We start from the raw sequence: 27,478 nt of genomic DNA, 5'->3' as shown, positions 1-27,478 counted from the left end.
ATATATGGGTCTTTTTTTTGTATCCATTCAGCAAGCCTGTGTCTTTTGGGTGGAGCATTTAATCCATTCACGTTTAAGGTAGTTATCAATATGTATGTTCCCATAATCTTTTTCTTGATTGTTTTGGGTTTGTTTTTGTAGGTCCTTTTCTTGTCTTGTGTTTCCCACTTAGAGAAGTTCCTTTAGCATTTGTTGTAGAGCTGGTTTGGTGGTGCTGAATTCTCTTCGCTTTTCCTTATCTGTAAAGCTTCTGATTTCTGCATCGAATCTGAATGAGATCCTTGCTGGGTAGAGTAATCTTGGTTGTAGGTTCTTCCCTTTCATCACTTTAAGTATATCATGCCACTCCCTTCTGGCTTGTAGAGTTTCTGCTGCGAAATCAGCTGTTAACCTTATGGGAGTTCCTTGTATGTTATTTGTCGTTTTTCCCTTGCTGCTTTCAGTAATTTTTCTTTGTCTTTAATTTTTGCCAATTTGATTACTATGTGTCTCGGCGTGTTTCTCCTTGGGTTTATCCTGTATGGGACTCTCTGCACTTCCTGGACTTGGGTGGCTATTTCCTTTCCCATGTTAGGGAAGTTTTCGACTATAATCTCTTCACATATTTTCTCAGGTCCTTTCTCTCTCTCTTCTCCTTCTGGGACCCCTATAATTCGAATGTTGTTGCATTTAATGTTGTCCCAGAGGTCTCTTAGGCTGTCTTCATTTCTTTTCATTCTTTTTTCTTTAGTCTCTTCCACAGCAGTGAATTCCACCATTCTATCTTCCAGGTCACTTATCTGTTCTTCTGCCTCAGTTTTTCTGCCATTGATTCCTTCTAGTGTAGTCTTCATTTCAGTTATTGTATTGTTCATCTCTGTTTGTTTGTTCTTTAATTCTTCTAGGTCTTTGTTAAACATTTCTTGCATCTTCTCGATCTTCGCCTCCCTTCTGTTTCTGAGGTCCTGGATCATCTTCACTATCATTTTTCTGAATTCTTTTTCTGGAAGGTTTCCTATCTCCACTTCATTTAGTTGTTTGTCTGGTGTTTTATTTTTCCTTCATCTGGTACATAGCCCTCTGCCTTTTCATCTTGTCTGTCTCTCTGTGAATGCGGTTTTTGTTCCACAGGCTGCAGGATTGTAGTTCTTCTTTTTTCTGCTCTACAACTGTTTTATAGGCATACTTAGATTTCCCTGAAAGTAAGGTATCATTGCCAGGATGCAGTGCTGAATGCTGAAATTTAATGTGTCTAAAGATCTGTTTTGAATCTCTTGGAAAGCCTTGACAGCAGTCATTACATACAGCAATATGATTAATATTTTTTTAAATTCGTCTAGAGATTATTACTAAAAATTGTTATAAAACCTGAATATAAATTGTGATAAAATATCCTATATTTCTATACAGTTCTTTCCACATACTCTATTTTAGTCCCATATTTGAACTTTCATTTAGTTCAAGTTATCATTTAAAAGATTTTTGTACATAACCCTGTTATCCACAGATGTTTTCATTTCTTTGTGTTCTTATTTGATCTTTGTCTAGCCATAGATATGATTCCTCTGTAGTTGTGTCATGTACAATTTGGTTCAATTTTTAGAAATCTCAGCATTATTCTGTAAGTAATTTTATTAAGTATTATAGGTAGAATATTTTAATGACTGCATCTGTCTGGTTTACTTAATAGTTCCTGTCCAGCTGGCATTTTTATGGTTTCCAGAGTTGCTCAGTTACCGAAAAAATGCTATTATATAGAATCTTTGTAGAAGCGATTTTGTTTTTATTTTTAAATTATTGCCTGCTGACAAATTCCCAGGAGTATGATTATACAATCAAGAACTAACCCAACCTTTCAGTCTTTGAGTGTTAGGACTTTATTTTTTGCTAGATTTGTTGACAATAGTTTCATTGCTTGAATTCACATTTCTTTTTTTAAAATATTTTATTTATTTAATTTTTTGGCTGGGTCTTTGTTGTGGTGCGCGGGCTTCTGTCTAGCTGTGGCGCACAGGCTCCAGGGTGTGTGGGCTCTGTAGTTTGCCGCACGCAGGCTCTCTTGTTGAGGTGTGAGAGCTCAGTAGTTGTGGCGTGTGGGCTTAGTTGCCCCGCAGCATGTAGTTCCCCGACCAGGGATCGAACCCATGTCCCCTGCATTGGAAAGTGGATTCTTTACCACTGGACCACCAGGGAAGTCCCAATTTACATTTCTTAATTATTAGCAAGGTGAGACTTTTCCCCCATGGATTTAATACTTCTCTTTCCTCTTTTGTGAATCATCTGTTCGATCTGTCTGTTTATCTATTGGGATTTTACATGCTTGCATCAGCACACAACCCTTTATAATCAATTGTATGAATTACCCTTTTTTTTTTTAGTATATTACTCTCCCTTTTATGCTGATTCTACTTTTTCAGCATACAGAAAATTTTGGAAACCTTCAGAACATTGCCTTATGGTAGATGATACTTTCTTTTTCCTTCTTTTTAAAAATTGTTTAATTGCTTTTATTTGCTAATATATTCGTAAATGCAGGCATTTTACGTTTGTGGCAGAGTGACAGTTTATAAAGGATTTTTGTGTGTGTGATCTTATTTAAAGGTCCCCATAGATGATATTTTCTCTGTTCCGTTTCTCTCCTTTCCCAGGCACCCAACGGGAGGTTCCTTCATTCGTCCAAACAAAGTAAATTTTGGAGTAGACTTTCTCACTGCAATTAAGAACCGCTATGCTTTAGAGGATGAACCAGAGGAAGAGGGAAAAGAGCAAATTGTTACAATTGGAAATAAACCTGTGGAAACCATTGGTTTTGACTCTGTTGTAAAACAGCAAAGGTAAGTGGAACTGATAATGGTAGAGCCGACTTTCACAGTTTCATCAAAGTTCAGGATTTAAGGTCAGCCGACTGCATGTCAGTGCTCAGAACTTTGCTTCCAAAGTGGTCTTATCTTTTCTGCAGAACAGTAAATTGAGATCAGAGGAATCCAAGGATTGAGTATTCAGGGAAATTAAAGTCCTTATTTTAACACAGGACTTTCCTAGATTGGAAATGAAACACTGATTTGCCCATTATGAATATTTATACCATACTCTGTTGTATTGACTGACTGTTAAGGAACTAAGGTTGATGTCTGGATGATAAGTCAAAAATGGAAACAGAAGTCTACATTGTTACCTGTGCCGTGTAGCACGATGGCACCTTCTAGAACCCAGTGGTTCCCATCTCTGGATGCACACCCGCATCACCTAGGCTCCTTTTGAAACATTGCAGAATCCTGGGCCCCATCCCAGACCTACTAGATCAGAATACCATGCATGGGCTCTTGCTTTTAAGAAGTACCCACAAGTGACTGTGTTGCAGTCTGAGGGGCACTACATAATGCATTTTGAAACTGCTGCATTTGAACTTTCTCTGTCCTCTCCAACTCTCTGAACGCAGTGATGCTCTGTAGACAGGCTCACTGCTCATTCGGAGGCACCAAGTGAACCAGAGAGCGTGGAAGCTGATATTCACACAGAACTGCACACAACTGCACACGAACCTCCCAGGTTACGCTGGTTTAGCAGCGATGGTCAGTGCGTGGTGTTTGACCCTGACCTGGATGAGGCGTCCAAGTAATGACCCCTGGTGGCCACTTTGGAGAGTAGATTTGCCGCTACTTGGCATAGGCCTGCGATCTTTTACTTTGTCTCTGAAGTATTGAACTGTCGTTTTGTTCACAGTAAAATTCTTCGCTTTTTGTTGCTCTTGTTGTTGTTATTGTCATTAAGATTTAACATGATACAGAATTTAAGTGCACATGGGGACAGTGTTGAAGAGTAAATACATTTCTTTCTTTTTAAAAAAATTTTTAATTTTGTTTGGAAATTGTGGCCACACTGCACGGCCTGCAGGATCTCAGTTTCCCAGCCAGGGATTGAATCCGGGCCATGGCAGTGAAGGTGCCAAGTCCTAACCACTAGACCATCAAGGAACTCCCAGTAAATTCATTTCTTGATATCTCTGCTTTTTAGCACAGATGACCAGCGTTAAAAAAAAAGAAAAGAAAAAGAAAACGCAAAATAAATCAAGATTTTTGAAAAAGCAATAACTTGACAGTTAATTACAAACAATATACATTCATTGTTGAGGATTTAGAATATATAAATTGAACAAAAGAGAATCATGACTAATGCACCACTGAGAGATTACTAACGTGAATGGTTTTTGCTGTTGATTTATAGAGCTATGTGCTTCATAGGGTTAGAGTTCTTTGCTTTATTTTTTCCACTTATTTATTTTTTAATTAATTTATTTTGGCTGCTTTGAGTCTTAGTTGCAGCATACGGGCTCCTTCAGTTGCGGCACACAGACTTCTTAGTTGCAGCATGCATGTGGGATCTAGTTCACTGACCAGGGATCAAACCCTGGCCCCCTGCGTTGGGAGTGCGGAGTCTTACCCACTGGACCACCAGAGAAGTCCCTATTTTTTTCCATTTAAAATGCAAATATTTAAGTATCATTTACCCAAAAGAGGCACTTCCCCCCCCCAACTGGTTAATCTCTATCAGAGAGCACCATGGGCTCTGTGAATATTAACAACAGATGCGAACAGATTTTTCCTCCCCTTGTTTATGAGCAGCTGCATAACTCATGAAGTTTTCTGGTGAATGACTCTACTGCCTGAGTATCGGTGTGTTCAGTAATTAGCCAGTGTCTTTCCTGGAAAGCACCCAATGTTGGAGCCAGTCAGGCTGGGTTCAGGTGTCAGCTAAGCCCCTTTCTAGCCCTGACAGCAGTTAGAGTTAGTTAATTCTGGCTTCTAAGCCTAGTTTCCTCATTTCCAAAGTAATACCTAAGCTGTTAGAGCTGTTGGGAATAGCGGTTGAGATCCTGCCGTGAATGGTAGGCATCGCTGCTGGGGATGGAAACCTCTACTTTCAGCCATTGTATTGTCTCCTGATTAATTCCAGCTGACCAGCTTTGAGTTTGTAGCACTGAGAAAAGACGTAATAAAGGAATCAAAACCAAATAAAGACCATTACGTGTGGTTTCTCCTTGGAGATGGCTGTGGCTCTGGAGTGGTGTCTGAATTCAGACCTGAATCCCTAAGCTTTGTACCAAGGTTTCCCGGGCCTGCAGGAAACTCACTGGGGCACAACAGGATATTTTGAATTTTAGAGGGAAACAGTGACATCTGTCGGACACGGTGCAAACTTCTAGTTGGAGCTAGTTCAGTTTCATGATAGTCCTACTGTTCCTTTCCATGGTGTCATTTCCCTGCAGAGCTGGGTTTTTGGCCGTTCTTGTGCTGAAAGAAAAGCCAGTATCTCCTGAAGATCATCATGGAACGGGAAGAGGAGGTGGTGAGGGTCCAGTCTGATTCCAGGGTTCGGGAAGTTGTGCAGTGCCCACTAGACAGACACTAGTTTGGTAGGACATAAATAATTATTAAGTTGTTTGGCCCTAACTGCTTACTAAATGGAACTGTGAGGTGTTTCTTTTGGCCTAGGGGCACCTTGGAAATTTACTGAAACACTGTGAAGGGCCCTGTGAACTGAGGAAGTTTGGGAGCCTCTGCCTTGGAACATTGCTGCCGTCTTTTCCCCCTAGTTTCTGGTGATTGTAATAGCTGATGCCTTGCATGGTGGTCTTAGTATTCCCCCCAAAGGTTTTCAGTTTTATGTTTATTTTTATAAATGCTTATAAAGTGACTTACTGTATGTCACACAATATTCTGAGAGTTTCACAAATACTGACTCACTAAATTATCATAGCATGGACTTCCCTGGTGGCACAGTGGTTAAGCATCCTCCTGCCAGTGCAGGGGACACGGGTTCGAGCCCTGGTCTGGGAATATCCCACAAGCCACCGAGCAACTAAGCCCACGCACCACAATTACTGAGCCCACGTGCCACAACTACTGAGCCCACGGGCCTAGAGTCCACGCTCCGCAACAAGAGAAGCCACCACTGTGAGAAGCCTGCACACCGCAAAGAGTAGCCCCCTCTCACAACGAGAGAAAGACCGCATGCAGCAACGAAGACCCAGCGCAGCCGAAAATAAATTAATTTTTAAAAATTATCGTAGCATTTTAAAATTGTAAAATATACATAATGCGTGATTTACCATCTTAACCATTTTCAAGCGTATAGTTCAGCAGCGTTCGGTACATTCCCACTGTTGTGCAGCCGTCATCACCTTCCACCTTCAGAACCTTTTCGTCTTCCCAAACTGAAACCCTGTAACCCTTCAGTAACAGCTGCGCATCTCTCCCCACCCAGCCCCTGGCAACCACCGTTCTACTTATGTCTCTGTGCAGTTGATGCCCACTTAGGTGCCTCGTATAAATGCAGTCATGCAGGGTTTGTCCTTTTGTGACTGGCCTATTTCACTCAGCATAGTGTCCTCCAGGTTCACAAATGTTGCAGCATGTGTCAGAATTTCTGTCCTTTTCAAGGCTGAACAATATTCCATTGTATGGATTGACCACACTTTATTCGTCGGTCAGTGGACACTTGGTTTGCTTACATATGACGGTTGTGAGTAACGCTGCCGTGGATGTGGGTGTGTAGATGTGGATTCTGAGGCACACGGATGTGAACTCACCCAAGACCAGAGGAGCGGTGGATTCGGGACTGGAACCCAGGCAGTCTGGCTCCAGGCCCTGTGTTCTTAACTCTCCGGCACTGTAACACATGGGCTCTTTTAATGAATAGAACAACACAGCTTCTCTACACTGAAAAAGTGGCTTCTGAGAGTATCTAGAAAAGCTGAAGACACGCACTCACGCTCTCTAGGCTGTATCCCTAGAGAGACTTTCCCACGTGAGCACAAAAACTATACAGTGGTGTGTCCTTCAGCACTGTTGGGACTAATCTGCCTGTCCCAGGGGAGGAAATAAATTACCTGTGGTCTTTCCGTATAGTAACAGACTACAAGGTGTGAAGGTGTGTGCTCTGGAGCACATGTCCCCATAGCTACATCTTACTGCTGAATAACGTACTATTGAGGGAAAAAGTCAGTTGCAGGAGGATATACGCAGTACACTACCATTTATGGCAAATTTCATAATATACAGAAATGCTGTAATTGTGTAGGGACATAGAAATATGTAGTAAAGCTATTAAGAAATGCTTAAGATTAAGTCAGCGTCGAACGCAGTGCCCTGGTTCCCTACGTGGAACAGAGGAGGAGGGGAGGGGGTGATGGAAAGGGACGCAGAGGACTTCACTTATGTGTGTCATGTTTGTAACGCTTTGTTTCTTTTTCTTTTTTTTTTTTTTTTTTTTTAAAGTAATGCTTTATTTCTTAAGTTGGGTGGTGGCTCCTGGAATTTGTTATTTCTGGTGCCTTTTTATATGTCTGAAATACTTTTCAATTTTTTAAAGGGCCAATGGATAGCGTACCTGTTTATGCATACATGTGAACTATGTGTTTTTCATGCAGTCAGCTGAGCAAGTTGCAGGAAGTTTCTTTGAGGAACTGCACAGTAAATGGTCCTGGAGACAAAGGAGGAATTGCCAAAGCTTGTCCTAGTATCCTTCCCAATGAGAAGTCGTCACTGGGGTCTGACTGGCTTTGACACTTGAGTGAGACACCCTGGTTGCCTACCCAGTGTCCATTCTCCTAACAGGGACTCGGTCTCACCTGGGGTTGTCCCCACCCAGGTAAATTGTTACCTTCCTAGACCCTTTGCTTTCAGGTGAGGCAGTGTGACTCGCCCCATCCAGGGAGATGTAACATGGGAGTTTCTGGTTGGGGCTCCTTCAAGGGGGACAGACGTGGCTGGATCTGCTTCTGTCCATTGCCCTCTGTCCTCCCCTGCCTTGAGCGCAGACAGAACGCCCAGGGCTCAGCAGCCAACCTGTGGGAAGAATGCCATCCAGGGTGACCTGGGAGGGAAGGGATGGAGAGGGGCCGGCATCCTGGATGGTACCCGGGCCACTGCGCCAGCCCCAGCTGCCTTCCTGTGAGGGAAGAAGATAAACTCTTTCCTTTATTAAGGTTCCTGTTCATGCAGCTGGATGCAGTTTTGTTATAATACCTCAAAACAGACTTTTCCAAAGTTTGTCATCTCATCTCTACCTTCTCTTACGAGTGTGTTCTTTTGCCCTGTATTACTCTTATTCCCACAACTAAAAATACAGGAGGTAAGTTTAAAAGAATTCCCAGTAAACTTGCTCCATTTTGTAGTCTGGTGGAACACAGTTCAAGTGCTGCTTGGATCTGTGTCTCCTGGGCTGCAGTCTAAACAAACCCCAAATAAATGCATTTTTTTGGCTTTAAAAAAAAAACCCAGTGGCGAATGAAATAGACTTTCTCTAAGCGAATGAAATAGACTTTCTCTGACTTTAAAAGGTCTTCTCCCAATTCCTTAAGTCTGCCTAGTCTGTACATAATAGTTTATGCAGAAGGTAGCAGCTTACAATCAGGTTTCTTGACTGAAGAGATGGCAGATGAGAGTAACTTTCTTCAGCAAAATGTTTCTAACCACCCTGGTGGTACCTGCTTTGTGGTGACAGGAAAGGTCGTTCCCTCTGCAGGTTAGGCAGCTGGGTCAGGGCATTTCGGGGTGTGGAATGGAGCTTGTAAGGAGCAGAGTGCCACAGAGGTGCCCGGCACATTCTGGAATCTGCCTGGCCTCCTCCTAAGTGGTTTTGGAAGACTGGGAATCGGGCGGTTCTAGGCTCATCTTCAACACAGGAAAGATCTGGTCGCAGAGGGGTTTGGGCATGTGAATTGTTTGGTTGATTGGAGTTGTCAGCGGTGTGCTGGGGAATCAGCGTCTCGTTTGTTTATGCCGCGCTCTCTGCTGGGGAAGAACGTCCCCTAAGACGTGAGGCAATGAGGTTTGGTGAGATAACCAAGTCACCGCTGATATCTGCGGACTCAGTGATGAATGCCTTGCACTTGCTGATTGAATTCTTGCGCGAAGTTGAAGGATTGCCTGGTGTGTTTAATCCAGTCACCGTTTTTAGGCTGATTCCTCTCTGAGGTCATTCGCTCAGCTGGGGCTGAAGGCAGTGGGAGTGTGTCAGGTTGGCGAGCTCCGCTGGGGAAGAGATGCCTCACCAGCTGGCTCTGAACGTGGGGAATATCCTCTGCCCACAGGAACAAGAGCACCAGGAGCTCCCTGGACTGCGCGCGCACGCGTGTGTGTGCGCGCATGTGTGTGTGTGCACACGCGTGTGGGGCCGACATTCACGACTGCTGGCCTGTCTGGAGTTGATATCAGAATGCAGGTGGTGCCTGTGATCCGTACAGACTAGCAGAAATATGTATAATTCTGGCTACACAATGGAAAGCATGAGTGAGTGGAGAATGACTGGCCTCGAACCCTTTCCCACCAACCTAATGGCCCAGAGTTAGCAGAGGCGGTGGAAACGACAGGCGGCTGGAGTTGGACCGCCAGCCCTGAGACGTGCCGGCTCAGCCTTCGCATGAGGGCCCGGCTAGGGTGGAGCGGCTGTGGGACACAGGCGGCACGAGGGGCCGCGCTGCGGGACCGGCGGGAACGCCCACGTCGGGGTCAAGCCCTGTGCTCCTGTGGCGGCTTTGAGACCCTCCGAGGGAGCTTTCAGCCAGGTGGCTGCCGAGGATGCTCTGTCCAGCTGGTGTCCAGCAGGCACGTGCTTACAACTCTCCTGCTTGATTCGGCACCTTTAGGTGGTAGTTGTTCTACTAGGAAAAAAAAGCCCAGCTTTTCTTTGCCGTTTCCGCCACTGAGCTTCACGCTGTCGGCAGTGAGACCCAGAGCTTGGATGCGTCGTGCTGCTCTGTGTCTCATCTTTAGGGCAAGAATCCCGCCCCCAGGGTTCTGGGCGTTATTTCCGAGCCCCTGCTGCGCCCCGGGTTTTTCTAGAGTCTCCTTAGGTCGGGAGGCGGCAAGCTGTTCCCTAAAGAGCCATAGAGTAAATAGCTTAGGCCTGCGACCCACCAGCAAACTGGAGGAGGTTGTGTGGATGCTTACAGGACCGCCGGAAACACAAGCATTTAAAACCGTCAGAACGGTGCTTAGCTCTCTGGCCTCAGTTCACTCTCAGCCAGCGGGAGCCGGCACAGGGTCTGGCGTGCCTGTGCCGGCCGGGTGGGGTTCATCCCCTTCTGTGCATTTCCACTGCCTTCTTTCCCCTCTTCCAGCCACCTCGTGGAGCTTCCTAACTGGTACCTGCCTAAAAGGCTTTCTTCTTCAACCAACCCTGTTGATTGACGCCACTATTTTTATTAAAAGCTACTTTCTCCGTGTTTTATGCGTAAAGACGCCCTGTGGCATAGTGGGCTTTAAGGAAATGGGCTTTGGATTGAGGCTGATTTGGGTTTAAATTCACACCTGTTGGTCTGCACCAGGCGCACGGTTACCGACTGCTCTGCGCCTCCGTTTTTTTCCTTCCATGGTAAAGGAGAACGCTTCCGGCACCCAGTGGACCACGCAGGATGCAGGCGGTGGTGGTTCTTTGATCCTGGCTCTCTTTCCCGCTTTGGCCTCTCCTCCTCAGCCTCTCCTGCAGAGGTTGCTGCGCCCCAGGCTCAGACCCCTGACCCTTGGCCTCTCTGTTCACACTTGTTCCTGAGGAGACGTGTCCAGCCTGCGGATGCCGGGCTCCTGCACTTCGGCCTCTAGCCCAGACCTGTCCCCACTCAGACTTGTTTGTCTGCTGTGTATCTGATACCTGTTTGGGTGTTTCATGGTCATCTCGAATTGAACACGTTGGGACATTAAGTCCCCTGAAACTTGCTCATCTGTAGTCTTTCCTGTCTCGGTAAAGGGAAGTTCCAGGGGCACTGGCCAAAAACCCTGCAGGTAATTTAACTCTTCCTTTTTTCTCACCTCTCTCATCTGAATCCAGCGGCAAGTCCCAGCAGCTCCGCTTTCCTGCTAGGACACCGAACCTGACATCCCCATCCCCTCTAGCGCCCAGTCGGGCCTGAGCCCAGACTGCTCAGGAACCTGCGCCTCCTTTTTCTGCTCCGTCTTCATTTCCCTGCAGTCTGTGCCTTAGCACAGCAGCAGAGTGACCTTTTAAAGGCCTAGCTCCGCTCACACCAGTAGCTCCCCTTTCAGGCAGAGACTAAATAAAGTCCCGCAAGGCCGTTTGTGATCGGGCCTGGCCCCCGAGGCCTCGGGGACCTCCCTTCCAGACCCCCAGCCCCTCTGCCCGGGCACACGGGAGCTTGCCGTCCCGGCCGTAGGCCACACCTGTTCCGACCTCTGGGCTTTTGCTATGTTGTCCCTTCTGCCCTGGTGCTCTTCTCCGGGATGGCATTCCCTCATTTCCTTGAGTTCTCTGCTCACACATCACCTTAGAGAAGGTGGTCTTCCATGAGCAACGTGTATAAATTGCTCACACACCCCCTCTGCTGCAGGCCCGGCGCTGGTACTCTGATATGTGTCTGTATCTGGCATGCCAGAGCTGCAGTGCTTACTGATCGGCGTGTTCACTGCTAGACACCTGGCCCCCAGCCATCATTTGCAGAATAGAGGAATGAACTGCACAGCTTCTGCACGTATCAGAGTAGCGTGTGAGATTCTCCTTGAGCTGGGCCAGTCCTGCTCCAGGCTTCTTTCTGTCTCTTGCCCAGGGGTTTGGCCTCTTGATAGCACTGCCACCACTCCCCCCTGGCATCAGGTGCCTTTCTCTTTCTGTTCTACTGGTTTACCCCCTCTGGATTCCTGTACCAGGGATGGTGGGTGTCACACTCACTCCGTCCAACCCACAGGAGACCCTCAGAATTGCAGGCCTTTCTTAGCACTTTTGAACATGTGTCCAAGCTAACCCGGTTGGCCCCGGAGGTGCCTCTCCTTACTTGGATTCCTGCAGCACAGAGCTCAGCGGTGCCCTCCAGGAGGAGATGCGTGTGCTTGATGTGAGGCTGCAGGGGCTCCTCAGTGCCAAGGGCAAGGCCCCTGGGCGCACCTGAGGTGCTCGATGATCACAGTTACCATCACTGTTGGTTTTTCTCTTTTTGTTGGATAATGCTAGAATGGTTTAGCATTGACAACGTTTGCTTCTCACTCATTTGATTGTCTGTGTCTGTCGCAAGTTTGTAGCATGTGACAATGAACTTTTTAGTTTCTGGATGAACAGCTGGATGATTAAAATGGGTAAAAGTAATATGTGCTCATGAAAAAATTTCAAGCAGAATAGAAGGTATAAAGTGAAAAGGGAACAATCCCATGTTCCAGAATTGAGGTAATTACCATCCTGTCTTTTATGAATCTTTCCATATTGCTGTTTCTTAACATGTGCATTTAGATGTTAGAAGCATAGATTTGTCAAAAAACCTGTTGTCATCATGGGATGAAGTCGTAGATATTGCTGATCAGCTCAAGCACCTGGAAGTCCTTAATCTCAGGTATGAACGCGCGGTTGCCTAATTGTCGGCATCTCTGTGGGAAAGAGCTGGGGAGGACGGCTTAGTTGAATTTATTTATCTAAGTTTAACTTATTCCTTAATATTCTTTGATGATTCTAGTTTTTCAAATGGTCACCTGAGGTGATTCATTAATAGGTAACGTGTTTTACTTTTGACGCGGGCAGCGGGGCAGGGTGGCTACTGCACTGAGCTGGAAGGTCTTCGTGCTTCTTACAGGCCTGACCGTAGAAGATGGCCCATCTGGGGACTCGGATATTTAAGTGGGCAGAAGGAGATGTGATTAACCTTCCAGCACTTAATTGCTTTAGGAATGAGTCATTTCATCGGGGTGCTGCTTAATTCAGTTCTGATAAGGAATTTTCACTGAGCTCTGTATTTAACTAATGTCACAATTTTCCAGGCCTTCTTGAGTATCTGATTAGTTTTAATCTCAGAACCTAACTTTCCCAGGGCTCGGCCAGGAACCCCCTTTCACACCTGAGCCAACTTTACACGTACAGGTGAGTTGTTCCTGGCTCAGGCAGGTTCAGTGGAGCAGTTGGACAGGCCTAAATTAGTTATCCTTGCAAACAGAGCACAGAGTGTACTTCGACCCATGGCGTCACCTTTTCTGGAAATAAGGGCTTTAATGGTATCTTCATTCACAGTGACTGTCAAGATGGGGTACCTTCTGAGATAGGATCTTGAGAGAGAACTTCAGGGCAGTAATTTATTTCATCCATCCTGTTAGCAGGCTCTGTTTAGAAGCAGAATTCTAGCCCACAGCCTAGCACGTCAGTAAGACTCTTGAGAGCGGGACTGAATTTTACAGCGTCCAGAGCCACAGCTTGTGCGGCCAGAAGCTGACCTCACAGATCAGTGCCTGAGCCTTGTGTTTCAGGAAACCTGCAGCCCCACCGCGGCTCTAACCCCATAAACACACCTCTGCCTGTTAGATACCAAGTTGTATCTTGTAACTATTAAAAATTAGATAGTCTTGACTCACGTTGTGTTCAGTATAATCGCATTTTAAGGTTGAAACAAACCAGACTCCTCATATCAAATCCCAAAGTACTGCTTTCAGTGACTGTCCCAGTTGGGCCTCCTCTATCACCATAAGCTCATCGTGTCTCTTCTTCTACACAGTGAAAACAAACTAAAATTTCCCTCCGGTTCACCATCTCCAACTGGAACATTTTCTGCATTGAAGGTTTTAGTCCTTAACCGGATAGGAATCACATGGACGGAGGTAAACGTATTTCTTTGGTTTGTTACCCAGTAATAAACAGTTTTAAATTCTTGGTTTAATGGGGGATTGAAGCTCAGCGGTGGCTTCATTTATCATCCTATTATCCAGATAATAGGGTTCTTTCAACGGCCTTACAGAAAGGAGTTACAGAATCCTCATAGTTAGTAGAAGGTGGTGTCTCAGAATCCATCCTGTTCTCTTGGGCCTCTGATTAGTCCTGGTGTCTCCTGAGCAGTGGCTCACCTGGTGGTCTGCACCCAGTACGTGCTGAGCTTTGAAAAGCCTTAAGAGTTAGCTCTGGATTGAGCTTTTAGCTGCCTGAGTTTCCCCACGAGTGTTCTTAGGGCCGAGGCCGAGCCTCAGAAAGGTTCTCACACCCTCTTCTTGTTTGCAGTTCGGCTCCTAGAAGCCACTGCTCATGTACACAGCTGGGCTCGAAAGTGGACTCGTGGGTCCTGGGCCCTACAGCCTTTGGAACTTAGATCTGGTACTGCTCAGTTCTGTCAGAGGTTAACTGACTTCACACACCCAGAACACTCCACTTTCAAAGCAAGTGCAGATAAATACATCCCAGCAAAGCTGTTCATCTGTGAAGTGCCACCTGGGCACCTCCCCAAGAGATAAGGGGCCTTTCACTTGGGCCGTCCGTGGCTACAGCCGCCCGACTTCCTTCCTAGGGCTCCTTCCTTGAGAGCTGCTCCCTCCAGAACAGGAAGGAAGGGCACGGAGAGACTCTGGAGGTGGAGATGGCAGTAAAGGTCCAGTGTAGAAATAGTTGTTGATAAAGTGTGTCGTATTAGTACATTCTTTATAAACCCAGATTGGCATTGAGAAGTAAGGAAAGGTGTTTCACACCAAACTGTATCCAATAATGAGAACGTGCTAGGTCACCATCTCCAGTTCCACTTTGTACAGGTCAGGATATGCCTGAATGATGGGCTGATACCTGTCCTGGTTGGTTCCAGGTGCTCGAAGCTGTGTGCTCCCGTGTCATTAAAGTACGGCCCTTTAACACCGTAGTTTTATCAGCCATCCACTGGCACTCCTGGCCTGAGATAGAGTCTGTAACAAAATGTCCAAAGGCATTTTTCTTTCCTTTTTAATTTTATCTTGTTTCATTTTATGTTTTGGCCGCCCCACGCAGCATGCGGGATCTTACTTCCCCCAGTAGGGATCCAGCCTGTGCCCCCGGCACTGTAAGCATGGAGTCTTAACCACTGGACTGCCAGGGAAGTCCCCAAGGCACTTATTTCTACAACAGTAGCTAAACTGCATCCGTGTGGAGGTTCTAGTGATAAGCACGTGGGGAGAATGACCAGTGTTCACCCTGCCTTGACTTTCCCCCCAGGTGCTCCACTGCGCCTCCAGGTGTCCTGTCCTTGAGAAACTGTACCTTGAGTCCAACGGTATCGTCATTTCAGAAAGGTAACCAGGGTTTTACATCAACGCATCGGTCACCATTGTCATTCTTTTTTTTTTTTAATTCAAAAGCATTTTTATGTATTATAGTTTTTCCAAACTTCGAGGGTAAAGAGGTATAATCATTCTCTCTCTGACAAGTAGCTGCGTATCCTTTAGTCACTATGAATAAATAAACATTAAGTTTTAGGAGGATGTGCAAATAAGAATTAGAGAAATGCTTATTATTCATTGCCTTCACAAATTAGAATGTCAACTCAAACTTCACTAAGAGGTTCTAATTGAGGAAACCCCATCAGAGTGAAAGCCTTGAATTAAATATTTTTGAAGCCGTGAATTGTATTAGTTTTACATAAATGTATTTAACTTCTGTTTCTAAGTGGGGGTTCTGTAGGAGATGCTCTAAGGATTAAATAATGGATTTTAAATTAGCATTATCTTTTCAAGGTCAATGCACCAAAGTACAGCCCTCCATATCCCTAGGTTCTGCATCCACAGATCCAACCAACCACAGATGGAAAATATTTGGGGGAAAAAAAATTCCAGAAAGTTCCTGAAAGCAAAGCTTGAATTTGCGGGGCACTGGAACTGTTTACATTGTATTAGGTGTTACAAGTACTCTACAGATGATTTAAAATATATGGAGGATGTGTGTAGGTTATATGCAGATGCTATGTCCCTTTATATAAGGGACTTGAGCATCCTCAGCTTTTGGTGTCCACGGGGGTCCTGGAACTAATCCCCCATGGATTCTGAGGGATGACTGTGTGTAAAAAGCTTGTTGTCTTAAGTAGATTAAATATGTTGTTGCCTAATCTTCCTCTTGTGTTGGTATCATTAAATTAGTATGTAAAACAAACTTAAACATGGACACATTTACAGCAAATTCTCAAAGGATTCAAATTAATGAAAATTTACTGTTCAGAATGATTTTATTTATTATACAGGCAAATGTAGTTTTTTAAAAATTAAACTTTTAATTTTGAGGTAGTTTTAGATTCACGTGCAGTTATAAGAAATAGTACCCAGAGATCACATGTTCCCATTACCCAGTTTCCCCATTGGTAAGGTCTTTCAAAGCTATGGTCAGTATCACAACTAGGACACTGGTCCAGTCGACAGACAGAACATTCCCATCACCACTAGGATCCTTTATGGTGCCCTTTTATACTCATATCATATACTTGCCTCCCACCCCCTGACCTCTTCTTAACACCAGATGCAGGTATTTTAGGGCCGTATCTTTGAAAACAATTAAGAAATTAATGTTGAAAAAATTTTATCTTCCATACAGGCCGACTGATGTTCTCCAGACAGTCAAGTTGTTAGACCTTTCTTCTAATCAATTAATTGATGAAAACCAGCTGTTTCTCATAGCATATCTGCCCAGGTAGCCCGCTCCTAAAATGCCTATTACAATAGTTCTTAGTAAATTTTTAGTGAATGGATCCTATGCTATATATACTTTCTCAGTGGAAATATGATAATGATGATGGAATTCCCAGATTGAGTAGTTCCCTTTGGGAAATTTTTATTTGAATTCATTTAGAGAATTGACTTGTGAACCACATACAGTGTAGTCTATGTCTGTACTAGATCATTGAAGAATGAATAATTTGGCCCTGGTGCTGACATCAAAAGTCTTCATTCACTGAACTTTGGGAAGTAAGACTGTGTCTCTTTGCTCTCTGACACCCATTTAGCACCTCGCACAGCAGGAGGCCCAGGAATTGTTTGATGACTGCAGGATCATCAGAATGTAGCACAGAGAGTCCGCTTCGCAGGCCCTAAATTGGACTTCAGGGTTTCTAAGCATTTCTCATGGGATCAAAACCTAGGGTGTAGGAAAAAATTTACAAATCTAGTCTGGTTGATATAGCCCATGGCATTTTATATTGTCCTATGTAATCAAATTTAACATTTTTACATTTCAGATTAGAACAACTAATCCTTTCTGACATTGGACTTGCTTCTATACATTTTCCAGACGCTGGAATTGGTATATGAGATTATTCAGTAACCCCTCCCCCGGCTCCCCCATACTTCAGCTTTGTTTCCCTTCTACTGTGTAACTTAATTCTCCTTCTAGGGTGCAAAACATCAATGTTTCCTTCCTTGCAATACCTTGTACTAAATGACAATCGCATATCACAGGTGAGAGCTTCTTCAGAATGTATGTATTTACATTATCACTTATTTCCATTCTCATGATGCAGTTTGTAGGTTCCTGCTGTTAAAGAATATTTTAAATTGAAAGAGAAATGCTTCCTTGGAGTGAAACTCCTCACACAAACCCAAAAATATTAAGAAAGAGATTAATTCACGCTCAACCAGCCCGTCTTTCAGTTTACACGGCACAGTTGTAAAATAGGTGGCCTTCCTCGTGGGTGCTCGCTGCATGGTGAAATTCCATGCCTCCGATGGAACTGGGGACTTTTGCTTTTCTGCTGCTAGTCTGAATAATCTGAAAAATTAACCTGAAACATGTTTATTTTCATATGTTTTCTTTTGCTGGGTTTCAGTGGTCATCTATCAACGAGCTGGATAAGTTACAGAGTCTGCATGCGCTGTCCTGCACCAGAAACCCCCTGACTGAAAGCAGCAAAGACGCACAGACCACACGGCAGTTCATCATCGCCAGGATCGGTCAGCTGAGGACCCTGAACAAGTGTGCGGTGAGTACTGGTGTCCTGACAAGGTGTTTCTTAAACTAGAAACCAAACGGTTCAGTGTAAGGAGAAGTTACAGTGGAAGACCATAAAGGGTATCAGATGTGGTTTCCTCCAAATGGTAAGTATTATTTCCTCTCAATGGCAGTTTTTTCCAGCTCCTCGGGAGGTGGTGTTACACTCAGATGCCTGCAGGGAAAACCGCTGCTCAGCTGCCCTGGCAGGCCCAGTTTTTGTCATTTGAGGCAGGGGAGGAATACTGGGTACTCTCTCAGTAAGTCAGCTCCTCCAGGCTGAGGACCTCATGTTGTGACCTTGGGCCCCAGGCATAGTCCAGATACTTCCATGAAGAAAAGGATAAAACTGAAATCCACTTTTCTTTTTGAAGAAACTCCTGGATCCTGTTAACATTAAAAAGGAAAGGTAGAAATATATTGTCTTGTCCCTTTCAGTTTTATTATTCTCTACGGGTAGGGGGTGGAGAAAGGAGAGGGTGTCAGACACACGCGTTAGAAAAGTGCTTTAATAGACCTGCTTTTATTTCACATCCATATAGATTCAACGAGAGGAAAGGCGTGGGGCTGAGCTTGATTACCGAAAAGCATTCGGAAATGAATGGAAAAAGGCTGGTGGACATCAAGATCCAGACAAAAACAGACCAAACGAGGAATTTCTTGCAGCCCATCCTAGATACCAGTCACTCTGCCTCAGTACGTACTGTGCACCAGGGCCCTCACGGGGCTGCGGGGGGACTGTCCACTAGGACACAGTTCCCTTTGGGTGTCAAAGGAGGTCCTCAGTGTTGTTGCTTTTCTCCACTGGGTCTTTGTTATACTCATCTAAATGGACAGGAGGGGCTCTAGCAGCGAGTTGGGAGCAGATAATTAAAGAGTCGTCTTTAGAGAAGGTAAATCTGCAGCATCTCTGAGCAGAAGGAGGAGGGGAAGGCAGCTCTTAAACAGAAGTTCTTCTCATCTTAGCATTTACTCAGTGAACTTCCGATCCCAGGAGGTGGGTCCCACTTCCTACTTCAGGAAGGGCAGGAAGGCCTCCAGCTTAGCTCAACCCTGGCTATACCCTAGGGCATTTTTTAAATGAAGAACATTTACTGTGGAACCCAGGCGTTGGTGTTTTTAAGCTCTCTCCCCAGGTAATTTTAATGCTCATGAGAGCCGAGTGTAGCTTTCCTGAGTGCTCCGTTCGGCGGGCTCACCAGCCCTGGCGCTTGGTGTGCAAGGCGCTTCCTGACCTCCAGCCTGGCTCCTTGGACACTGAAGCTCCAACTTCAGGACTCTTTGTCCCTGATGTACTTTCCATTTCGATTTCATTATTATTCCAAATTTCCCTCTTATGCAGTTTTCTTTTTTATATATTTAAGAATGTGAGAAGCTCACTGCATAAACACTTCAGGCTGGAACATTATCTTTAAGGAAGAGAAGCTGCCCGTGGGAACTGCTGTCAGATGACTCCATTAGCTGGCCGATTTCCTGGCCACTTGAGGTGAATTCTAAATCACTCGGGGGCAGGGCAGGGACGGCTCTAAAGCAGCCCTGCAGGTGTGGCTCACTGTCTCCCCACTAAGAATGTGGAATACAAAGCAGAGCGTGGAGGGTATTTATAGACATTTCGTCCCTGGTGGTCCTGGCAGAAGTGAGAGGAGGAGAAGGGGCTGCTTTCCTTACACCTTACGTAGAGGCTGCATTTCCTGGCAGGGGACCTGGTTTGCAGCGGTGGTTCTGGGTGCCCAGAGCAGCACTGCACGACCTGGCTGAAACCTGGTGAAGGTGTTTGTGAGTCGAGTTTCTCTCAGGTCCCAGAAAGAAAGGGAACTATGACCAAAGGTGAAACTCGCGTCAGCGTTCTCAGTATTTGCAGGCACAGCCTCGTCTTGTCTCTAGGGACCCGTGATGGGACACACGGAAGACAGGAGGGTTCCAGGCTTGGCAGCCGTTGCTGTCTGGCCATCCCTCCAAAAAATACACTAAACCAGTAACCAGATAAAGGGAAGCAGATCCCAGGTTCGCATCCAGCTGCTGCTGGGTTCATCCTGGGAAAGGAAAAGGCTAGGTTGACACTTAACCTGTACATTTTTTTTTCCCTTACAGTGGCCTTTTGGTTTATCATTCATCCTTTTTCATTTCTCCTTAAACAGAATATGGCGCACCTGAAGATGGGGAACTCAAAGTGCAACAACCATTTTTGCTCAAAAACCAGCTACTAAGTAAGAACCCCACATTCAAAGACCGCTTATTTGTGTTCGAGTCCTTAGATGCTGAAATAGTGATGACCTTATAGGGATTGTTTCTTTTAAGTAAGTACCTAGAGGAGTAGTTCAATTTTTAAAGAAATGATGACTCTCAAACATATCTAAATTCTGACTTTGAACATGTTAGCAATTCCCATTCTTTAAACTCATTTAACAGTTTCGCACATGTGGGAAGTATTTGAGTAGGAACTGAACTGTGATTTGGAAATTCGTGGCTTTTCTTACACTTGAAAACCTAGATAAAACGTCAGGAAAGAAGTACTAAGGAGAAACGGGAAAGCCATAGAATGTTGGTCCAGCTCTTTTTTGTTGTTGTTAGTAATTCAGTGAAGTATTAATAGAAGGAATTTTAAACATCAATAAGCATCCTATTCCTTTAGTGGGATTTGAGCCAAGTTGTATGAAGAGCTGCATCCTTTGGCCGCGGCTGGTAATGTGCATGTGATGTAAATCCGTCCTACAGCAGGGCTCAATTCGTCTCTTTCCTTTTTTCTTTCAAGCACTGAAGATAAAACATCCTAATCAACTTGATCAGAAAGTCATAGAGAAACAACTGCCAGGTAAGAATGAGTCTCTCTCCTCCTTATGCTTCTGAATCGCTGGCCCCTCAACTCGAGGTGGCTGGAGGTAAAACATTTCATTCATTTCTGAAGTTGTGGGCTCTTACAGCTTATAGGTTTCCACTAGCTTTTACGTTCTAAAATGCTAACACCATGCTAATAACATCACTCCCCCCTGAAAGTTCAAGTCTCGCATAACTTTCAGCTCATCTAGAGAACAGCTTTGTTTGTCGCGGTTACCTCTTCAGCCAGAGGCAGTAGCCTGGGAGTGCTCGCCCTTCGGGGCCTTCCCCAGGCTCTTTGCTGGTTAGTTCTCACACTGCTGCTCCGGGGGCTTTCCTTGGCCAGAGATGTTCTGGCACTGGGCTTGGGTGCTTTCTATTCCTTACCAGTCAGGAGCCCCTGCAGAGACAGCTCTTGGACGCTGTTTTAATGGACACGCTTGAAATGGTTTTCTTTAAAAAAAACTACTTCAGAACTTTAAACCTTGATGCTGTTGGAACTGATTTTGTTTTATTTGGAAAATAAATACTTTTATGTCAACAAAATTAGATCAATGTAACTTACCTTAAACTGTCAGTCAAAAGAAAAATTAGTCTGAATCTCAAAATTAAACTTGATTCACAGTTAAATACTAAAATATAAACAGCTTAAATTTAGCACAGTGAGGATTTGAAGAAGAAATAAAATATCTATTACCGTAAATGACTCTAGTGAAATACCCTTCTGTTTCCCTGTCAGTGCAGTGAATTCACATTGATTTTTTAATTCATTTTTATCAAATAAAACAAGCTTATCATGGTATTGCTTATGGAAGGCTTTGGTTGTGCCCAAAGAAGTACCTTTATGATCCAGAACCATCATCTAGTATCAAATTACCAGTATTGCTCCATTTTTACTTACTAGAAATCCAGTTTCTATGCCTGTGAAGTGTAATGTTGCCACTGTTACATAATGATGAATTAAAATGAGTGGTCCCCGCTTCATTATTCTGTTTTCAGACTTAACTTCTGTCAGTAAGGGCATGCATGGGGACAGACGAGTGGGAGAGGGCCAGGACTTTCTGTTAAAAGCAGTTAGCTTTGGACGTGTTTGCACTTTTCCTTCTCTTACGTGAAATCAACTTGTGGGAACGTGCTCAAGAATGTTCTCGCTAGGGCTGTGTTAAGTTTCCTTTCCTGGGCTTCCCCTGGGAAGGCGCAGAACCCTCTGGGTCAGGCACTGTGGAGAGCGCAAATGAGTGCTGTCCCGGGCTGATGGCTCCTCCCCGACCTCCCACGGTGTTCACGGTCTGAGTTTTATTCATCCTCAGGTGGAACTAGCAGAGATTAGAGAAATTATATGTCATCATTATGCTTCAGGCGATTCCAAATCTGAGTCCTATATTCTCTGAACTCAGCAGAGTTAAGCCAGCACTAACCACCCTCTGCACAAGGAAAGCCAGTCCACCTAAATCTTTTGAAAGGACAAGATTATCTATCAATCAATCATATATTCACAAATAAAAGAGCAAATTATGTTAATCAACACTGTAATCTATTCAGTGTCTATATTCAGTACATAAACAAGAAAAGGGCCAGTTTTTATTCTAAAATAAACATTTATTATCACAAGTTGCATAAAAACAGCTTTTACAAAAATTGTTTTTGATAGAAAAATATTTGTTTGAATACATGTGATTGTTGTAGGAACACCACACTATTGCTGTACCTCCAGCTAAAGCTTCAAAGAAACTGTATTGCTCATAATCAGACATCCAGTATTTACCATACCCATCTTTGGAGAGAAGTTCCTAGTGTTTTCTGAACAAACCAAAGCTTTTCCTCATTAAGTTACATTGCCATGCCTGGTGGTCCCTGTATGTGTATCGCATTACACACATAAACCACAATGATTACAGACGGGGAGCGCTGGAAGGGGGCTTGTGGAGCATTAGTCTACACCTCACTTTACAGAGGAGGAAACTAAACCCAGAGAGACTGAGACGCGTCCTCATGGCGCCCGAGCCCCATGCCAGCGTTCTCTCAGTACCTCATAAGTAAGTAAGTAAGCACAAAGGTTTAAAAAGTTAATGATTTCACTCACGTTTATTCTTCTGTGCTGAGAATATGATTTCTGGTTTATTCAGGTTAAGGAGGAACTATTAAACACTGCTGAAATGGTATGAAAACTCATCATCAAAGGGCACTTAGGTCAATCATCGGCTCCGTTTCCCCAGCCTCCCAAACGACCCCCTAAGTGGTGACACTGATCTGGTGGCCCACGTGGTGGGTGAGCCGTTCCCTGATCATTTACCTGGGTAAATTGATAGTATGAAATGACAGTGACAGCTGTCATTACAGTTGTGGTCTTGTCACGTGAGCTCATTTTACAGGTAACTGTCCTTTGAGAGAACTTGATGGTTTTTCTTTTCCTTGATAGAATCCATGACAATTCAAAAGGTGAAAGGCTTGCTGTCACGTCTTCTCAGAGTTCCTGTGTCAGAACTTCTGTTGTCCTATGAAAGTCCCAAAGTAAGTTGCCCAGCAAAACACAAAGTCAGGTTCCCCACACTATGACTTGCTACTAAGCTATGTCTCTACGTAACATGGTCTGATTCTAAATGGAAACCATACATCTTTGTTGGGGGGAGGTTTTGCCACATTTGTCTTAATCACCCCCACCCCTTTGTCTAATTTTAGATGCCGGGCAGAGAGATTGAACTAGAAAATGATCAACAGTCATTACAGTTTTATTCTGTGGAAAATGGAGACTGTCTGTTAGTGCGATGGTAACAGCCAACTAATAGAGGTTAGACTGCTTATCGTGACTGGGGTTCACTGGAAATTAAGTGACTTATTGGGACAATTCGGTCCAGAACAAATGAGGTTTTACAGGTTGCCCTAAGTGTAAAACAGCTGTATTTTTCACAGGGAAGAGACCATTTCCAGGCTTGTATACAGCCCTAATAAAGGCTTTGCACCTAGTAACGATTTTCAGAGTTTATTTCATAGTTCCTGACTCTTTCATTATGAGAAGATTTAGATACTAAATAGAACCTCGCTAGTCTAAGAAAATCTGAACACGGTTAATGTCTTCATAAGACCAGTTTTAATGGAATCCTCTGTTGATGCTACTGGTTTAAAAGGTTACTAAAATGATTTGGTTGGTCATTTTGGGAAATGTCCCTTAAACTGAAGGAAGCACATCTTCTATGTAGTACAAATGCTATGATTTCTCTTCTCAGTTGCACTGTTTTTTGAGTACTTACAAAAATTAATTACATGCTTTTCCCTAGTTATACCTAAACTGAGAATACATTCTTCTACAGCAGCTTACTAGCGTTGACTGAAATTCAGTTACATTAGGTCAACATTAGGCAATGAAAGGAAGAAAAACAAGATGCTTTCAATGCCAAGGATTTAGAACTATCCATCCCTATGGCATTAAAGCCCTGAGAGGTTTTTGATTTTACTTATATTCACAAAATTTTAGCACTTTAAAAAAATAGGAGTACTAAGCTGTGATCTTCAGGATTTATGTTAAAGGGCAAAAGGAAACTTGGGTGTAATTAGTCCACTTAATAAATGAACTTTAAAACCAAGGCCCAAAACCCAGCGTTACATTGGTTCCTTTTCAAGTTGCCCACTTCATTCAGAGATCCACAAAATCTGACATGATTTCCAGAAACCCCTGACTTTGGTATCAGTGACCACTGCTCATACGTGATCACACAGCATTTCTGTGAGTTCTTTTTGGCCCTTAATTATCCTGCTTAGGCTATCCAGAGCTATTCTGCAATCCAGGTTGAAATTCAAACTTCCAGTTACTACTCAAGATTTCTGAACTAGGCCAAGTTTTAACCAAAAATGACAGGTAATAAATTACTAACAGAAATGATGCACTAGGACTTGGAAATATTTTTTTCTTTTATAAACAATTTGGTATTTTTCAAAATCATCTTCCAATATATAAGTAATTTTTTTCTTACGCTACAGTATCTGTTGATTTTTAAAACGGAAATTTTGTGCAAATGTTAAGAAATACCACATTGGTGACCCGTGAAGGTGCCAGCCAAGAACTATCCTGAAAGACCATATAATCTGCGGCCGAACCTTGGGCTTTCCTCAGACTTCCGCTCAGATCATCCTTCGCCCACCCTGACCTTTAACACTGCGAATTGACCTCATCCTCCTCTTGCTTCACACCGACAAGGATCACCGCACAACTCCTTCAGTTTCCACAGCTGTGTTAGTTCTTGCGGAGAATACTGAGGGGAAGACAGCATTCCTGTTTCACAGGTCTTCTCACACAGCCACAGGCTGTCCTGTTGAAAAACAAAACAAAAGCTGATTTGGGAGCCGTGACACACCTTGCTGGAAGACAGACAGCATGCATACAGGAGCTTCCAGATCCCAGTGAGGCTGAAGTTATTTCAAAGACAAGTGCATGTGTGAAGCCACTCAGCTTGTGGGGCGTAGGAAAAGCACCCACCGGTGACCCTGAGGCTGTGGAATAAAGAAACAGTGCAGTGTGTGCATTAAGAGTTTGCAAAGGGAGTTCTATGAAGAGAGGGTGTGGAAACCACAAATGCAGAGTTTCGTATTTGCTACTGGAGAAGAGGTGGCCAAATAGCATTATGAACAACAGCAAGTACTGAGGGAATGGTTACAATATTCGGGGGACAATACCAAGTGCTTTATAAATATTATCCAATTTAATTCTCACAATAACCCTGTGAGGTAGGAATTATTTCCTTTTTACAAGTGAGAAACAAAAGAGTGAAGAAACTTGCTCAAGGTCACGGTGAAGTTCATGCTGGTAGGCTGAGTAGGAAGGATCGAAATGGAGTCTTGTCAGACTCAGAGTCCGAGTTTTCACCCACCAGCCTACTTCCCAGCTCTGTGGACTGGCTTCTGTTTCCAGCAATATAGCAGAATACAGATCCCATTCAACTTGAGAACATAAAAAGGAGGGATATAATAAAAAATGTCTTTTTAAAGGATGGCTGAACTGGTGGCAAAGGAGAGGAAACTGGAGAGTAGAAGGGCCTGGAGTCAGCGTGTGCCTTTTACAGGCCACGCCTGGGGACAGGAGACTGACCGCTCCTTCCTACAGAGCCCTGTGCCCCTGGGGGCCGAGAGCCTCCAGGGGTATTAAAGGAAACAGAGAAGGCCTGTCTCTGCCCTGGCCCTGGACGGGTGGGACGGAGAGTCTCCCCTGAGCACCTGGCACCATAGCCCGCACTTAGGTGGGTGCAGCTGGAGTCACATTCTGCGGGGCCACCTCACTGCCAGAATCTGAAGTCAGCTGCTTCTTTTGTGTTTTAAAGCTGCAAAGAATTTCTGATCAAACGTATAAAAACTCAATTCATCGTGAGTAGGAGAACTTCCATTCAAGACATTTCCTGTTGGTTTAGACTCAGACAAATACTGTGTGAGATCTAGGCACATTATTGTGCATTAGATCAAGAGCAGTTACGATGCCAGAAGACCTCCGTTCACTGCTCTGCCCAAGGTTTGATAGAGAGAGGCCAGCCCCACTCAGGCTTGCTTACCTGATATCTTTTAGGTCCTATGGCTGCCATCCAAATGCCCATGCTTACATCTTCACCCTACACAGGTCCCATAAAGTTTAAAATGTAAAAATTTAAATGCTATTTCGTCTGTAAAGACAATGCCACACCCATTCCCGTAAGTAATCTTTCTACTTCTTTGTTTTGTGATTATTCTAACATGCAATGCTGAGGATGTATTATAACACTGATACACAAAGTAAAAGCTACCTGCCATTAACATGAAGCACACACACCACAATGAAGTATGACTATACACACTAAGTAAGCAGCCAGCCCCTCTTCTCATGGACCTTAAACTTCCAGCACTGACGGTATGAAAGAGACACTGGATCTAAGAACCGGGCAGAGATTCATTGATTTGCCATCTCAGAATCAGCAGAAAAACAAGCTTAGTCTTAAGCTTGCTTAGTCTTCCTTCTTATGAATATAAACCTCTACATTCCTTTAGGGACTATACCTTTAAATATAGGCTGAAAACAACAGAAGGCTCAAAGATTTAGGAATAAAATTTAGATTTGAGGGATAGGAGTGTATCCCTAACCTTTGAGGGCTGACTCCTATCTAGAATGAATAACATGCCTTTCCCCAAGATCAGGTGGCTGTGCTTTTAATGACGGAATACTGAGTGGGATAAAACTTGTTTGGTCAGTGTACTCTTAGGTCAGAAATCCTTAATTACCTGGTAGGTCTTTAATCTCCCCGAGTTGCCAGCCAGCCAGTGGACGATGTCCCTGGAGATGACATACCCTGAGCCGCACGCAAAGGCGGGATAAGCGGGACTGGGGTACTCCAGTTCCTGCCACTTCCCGGTTCGGTCAACGGCCCAATTCAATCTGAAACTGACATGCAACATGAGTCGGCTTCTTTGTGTTGCTCTGACACGTATCCTACCACTAGTTAAGCTTGAGTCCTTAATTATCACTACAAAGGAATAAGCTGTAGAAGCAAGGAAAGAAGAATGAGAGATTATTGTTTTCGTCTAAGGACAGGAATTATTTATCTAGTGGTGTTTTATATAAAAGACATATGTTAAATTCTCTCCAAGTTGCATTTATGGAGTTTCTGAATCATCTTGTTTAGATATATTAAAATAAATGAAAAATAAATCACCAATCCCTATTGCATTCCTAAAGACACACAGAAAATGGTTTCAGAAATGTCACAAATTTATTGTAATGTACAGCAGCGTCTAATTTGAGTAGCACTTAATATGTAGGGCATGAGGATAAAAGCCACATCATTTTCCATCCTTCATTACATTAGCCTGAGGTTTTCCATTTAAGAGTTTTTTCCCCTTTAATTGTAGATTAATAAAATATAGTGACCCAGGGGCCTAAGAGGGAAATTTCCTATCTCAACCACATTTTTCTTATGATAAGTGACTTGTATATTTCATTCTAAATTAACATATGCTCATGAAATGAACGCCAATGGCCTAACAA

The 27,478-nt window shown here is 44.0% G+C and overlaps 2 protein-coding genes across 9 annotated transcripts in view; one reads left to right on the top strand and one right to left on the bottom strand.

Moving 5' to 3' along the window:
• Positions 1–23,448, top strand: part of TBCE (tubulin folding cofactor E) — a 109,711-nt gene extending 86,263 nt beyond the window's left edge. For 2 of the 5 annotated variants that reach the window (XM_033841829.2, XM_033841827.2), the window contains exons 4-17: positions 2,628–2,813; positions 7,409–7,497; positions 12,217–12,316; positions 13,463–13,565; positions 14,914–14,990; positions 16,279–16,374; positions 16,919–16,983; positions 17,074–17,138; positions 17,507–17,659; positions 18,210–18,363; positions 19,806–19,874; positions 20,420–20,479; positions 22,901–22,992; positions 23,161–23,448. In XM_033841829.2, the coding sequence (XP_033697720.1) occupies positions 2,628–2,813; positions 7,409–7,497; positions 12,217–12,316; positions 13,463–13,565; positions 14,914–14,990; positions 16,279–16,374; positions 16,919–16,983; positions 17,074–17,138; positions 17,507–17,659; positions 18,210–18,363; positions 19,806–19,874; positions 20,420–20,479; positions 22,901–22,992; positions 23,161–23,253 (1,402 nt within the window). In that variant the 3' untranslated portion in view covers positions 23,254–23,448. Of the gene's footprint in view, positions 1–2,627; positions 2,814–7,350; positions 7,498–12,216; positions 12,317–13,462; positions 13,566–14,913; positions 14,991–16,278; positions 16,375–16,918; positions 16,984–17,073; positions 17,139–17,506; positions 17,660–18,209; positions 18,364–19,031; positions 19,154–19,805; positions 19,965–20,419; positions 20,480–22,900; positions 22,993–23,160 lie in introns of those variants that run through there. The other 3 variants (XM_019941528.3, XR_004522490.2, XM_073793646.1) reach the window with 3 other exon arrangements.
• B3GALNT2 (beta-1,3-N-acetylgalactosaminyltransferase 2) overlaps positions 15,032–27,478 on the bottom strand; it is a 65,137-nt gene continuing 52,690 nt past the window's right edge. For 3 of the 4 annotated variants that reach the window (XM_019941526.3, XM_019941524.3, XM_019941525.3), the window contains 4 exons: positions 26,716–26,875; positions 26,016–26,072; positions 24,624–24,785; positions 15,032–22,976 (listed from right to left, as the gene is read on the bottom strand). In XM_019941526.3, coding sequence (XP_019797085.1) covers positions 24,645–24,785; positions 26,016–26,072; positions 26,716–26,875 — 358 coding nt within the window. In that variant the 3' untranslated portion in view covers positions 15,032–22,976; positions 24,624–24,644. Of the gene's footprint in view, positions 22,977–24,623; positions 24,786–26,015; positions 26,073–26,715; positions 26,973–27,478 lie in introns of those variants that run through there. The other variant, XM_019941527.3, reaches the window with a different exon arrangement.

This window comes from Tursiops truncatus, chromosome 16, assembly GCF_011762595.2.
Source record: "Tursiops truncatus isolate mTurTru1 chromosome 16, mTurTru1.mat.Y, whole genome shotgun sequence".
Classification (NCBI taxonomy): Eukaryota; Metazoa; Chordata; class Mammalia; order Artiodactyla; family Delphinidae; genus Tursiops; species Tursiops truncatus.
This window is presented reverse-complemented; position numbering and strand designations above follow the sequence as displayed.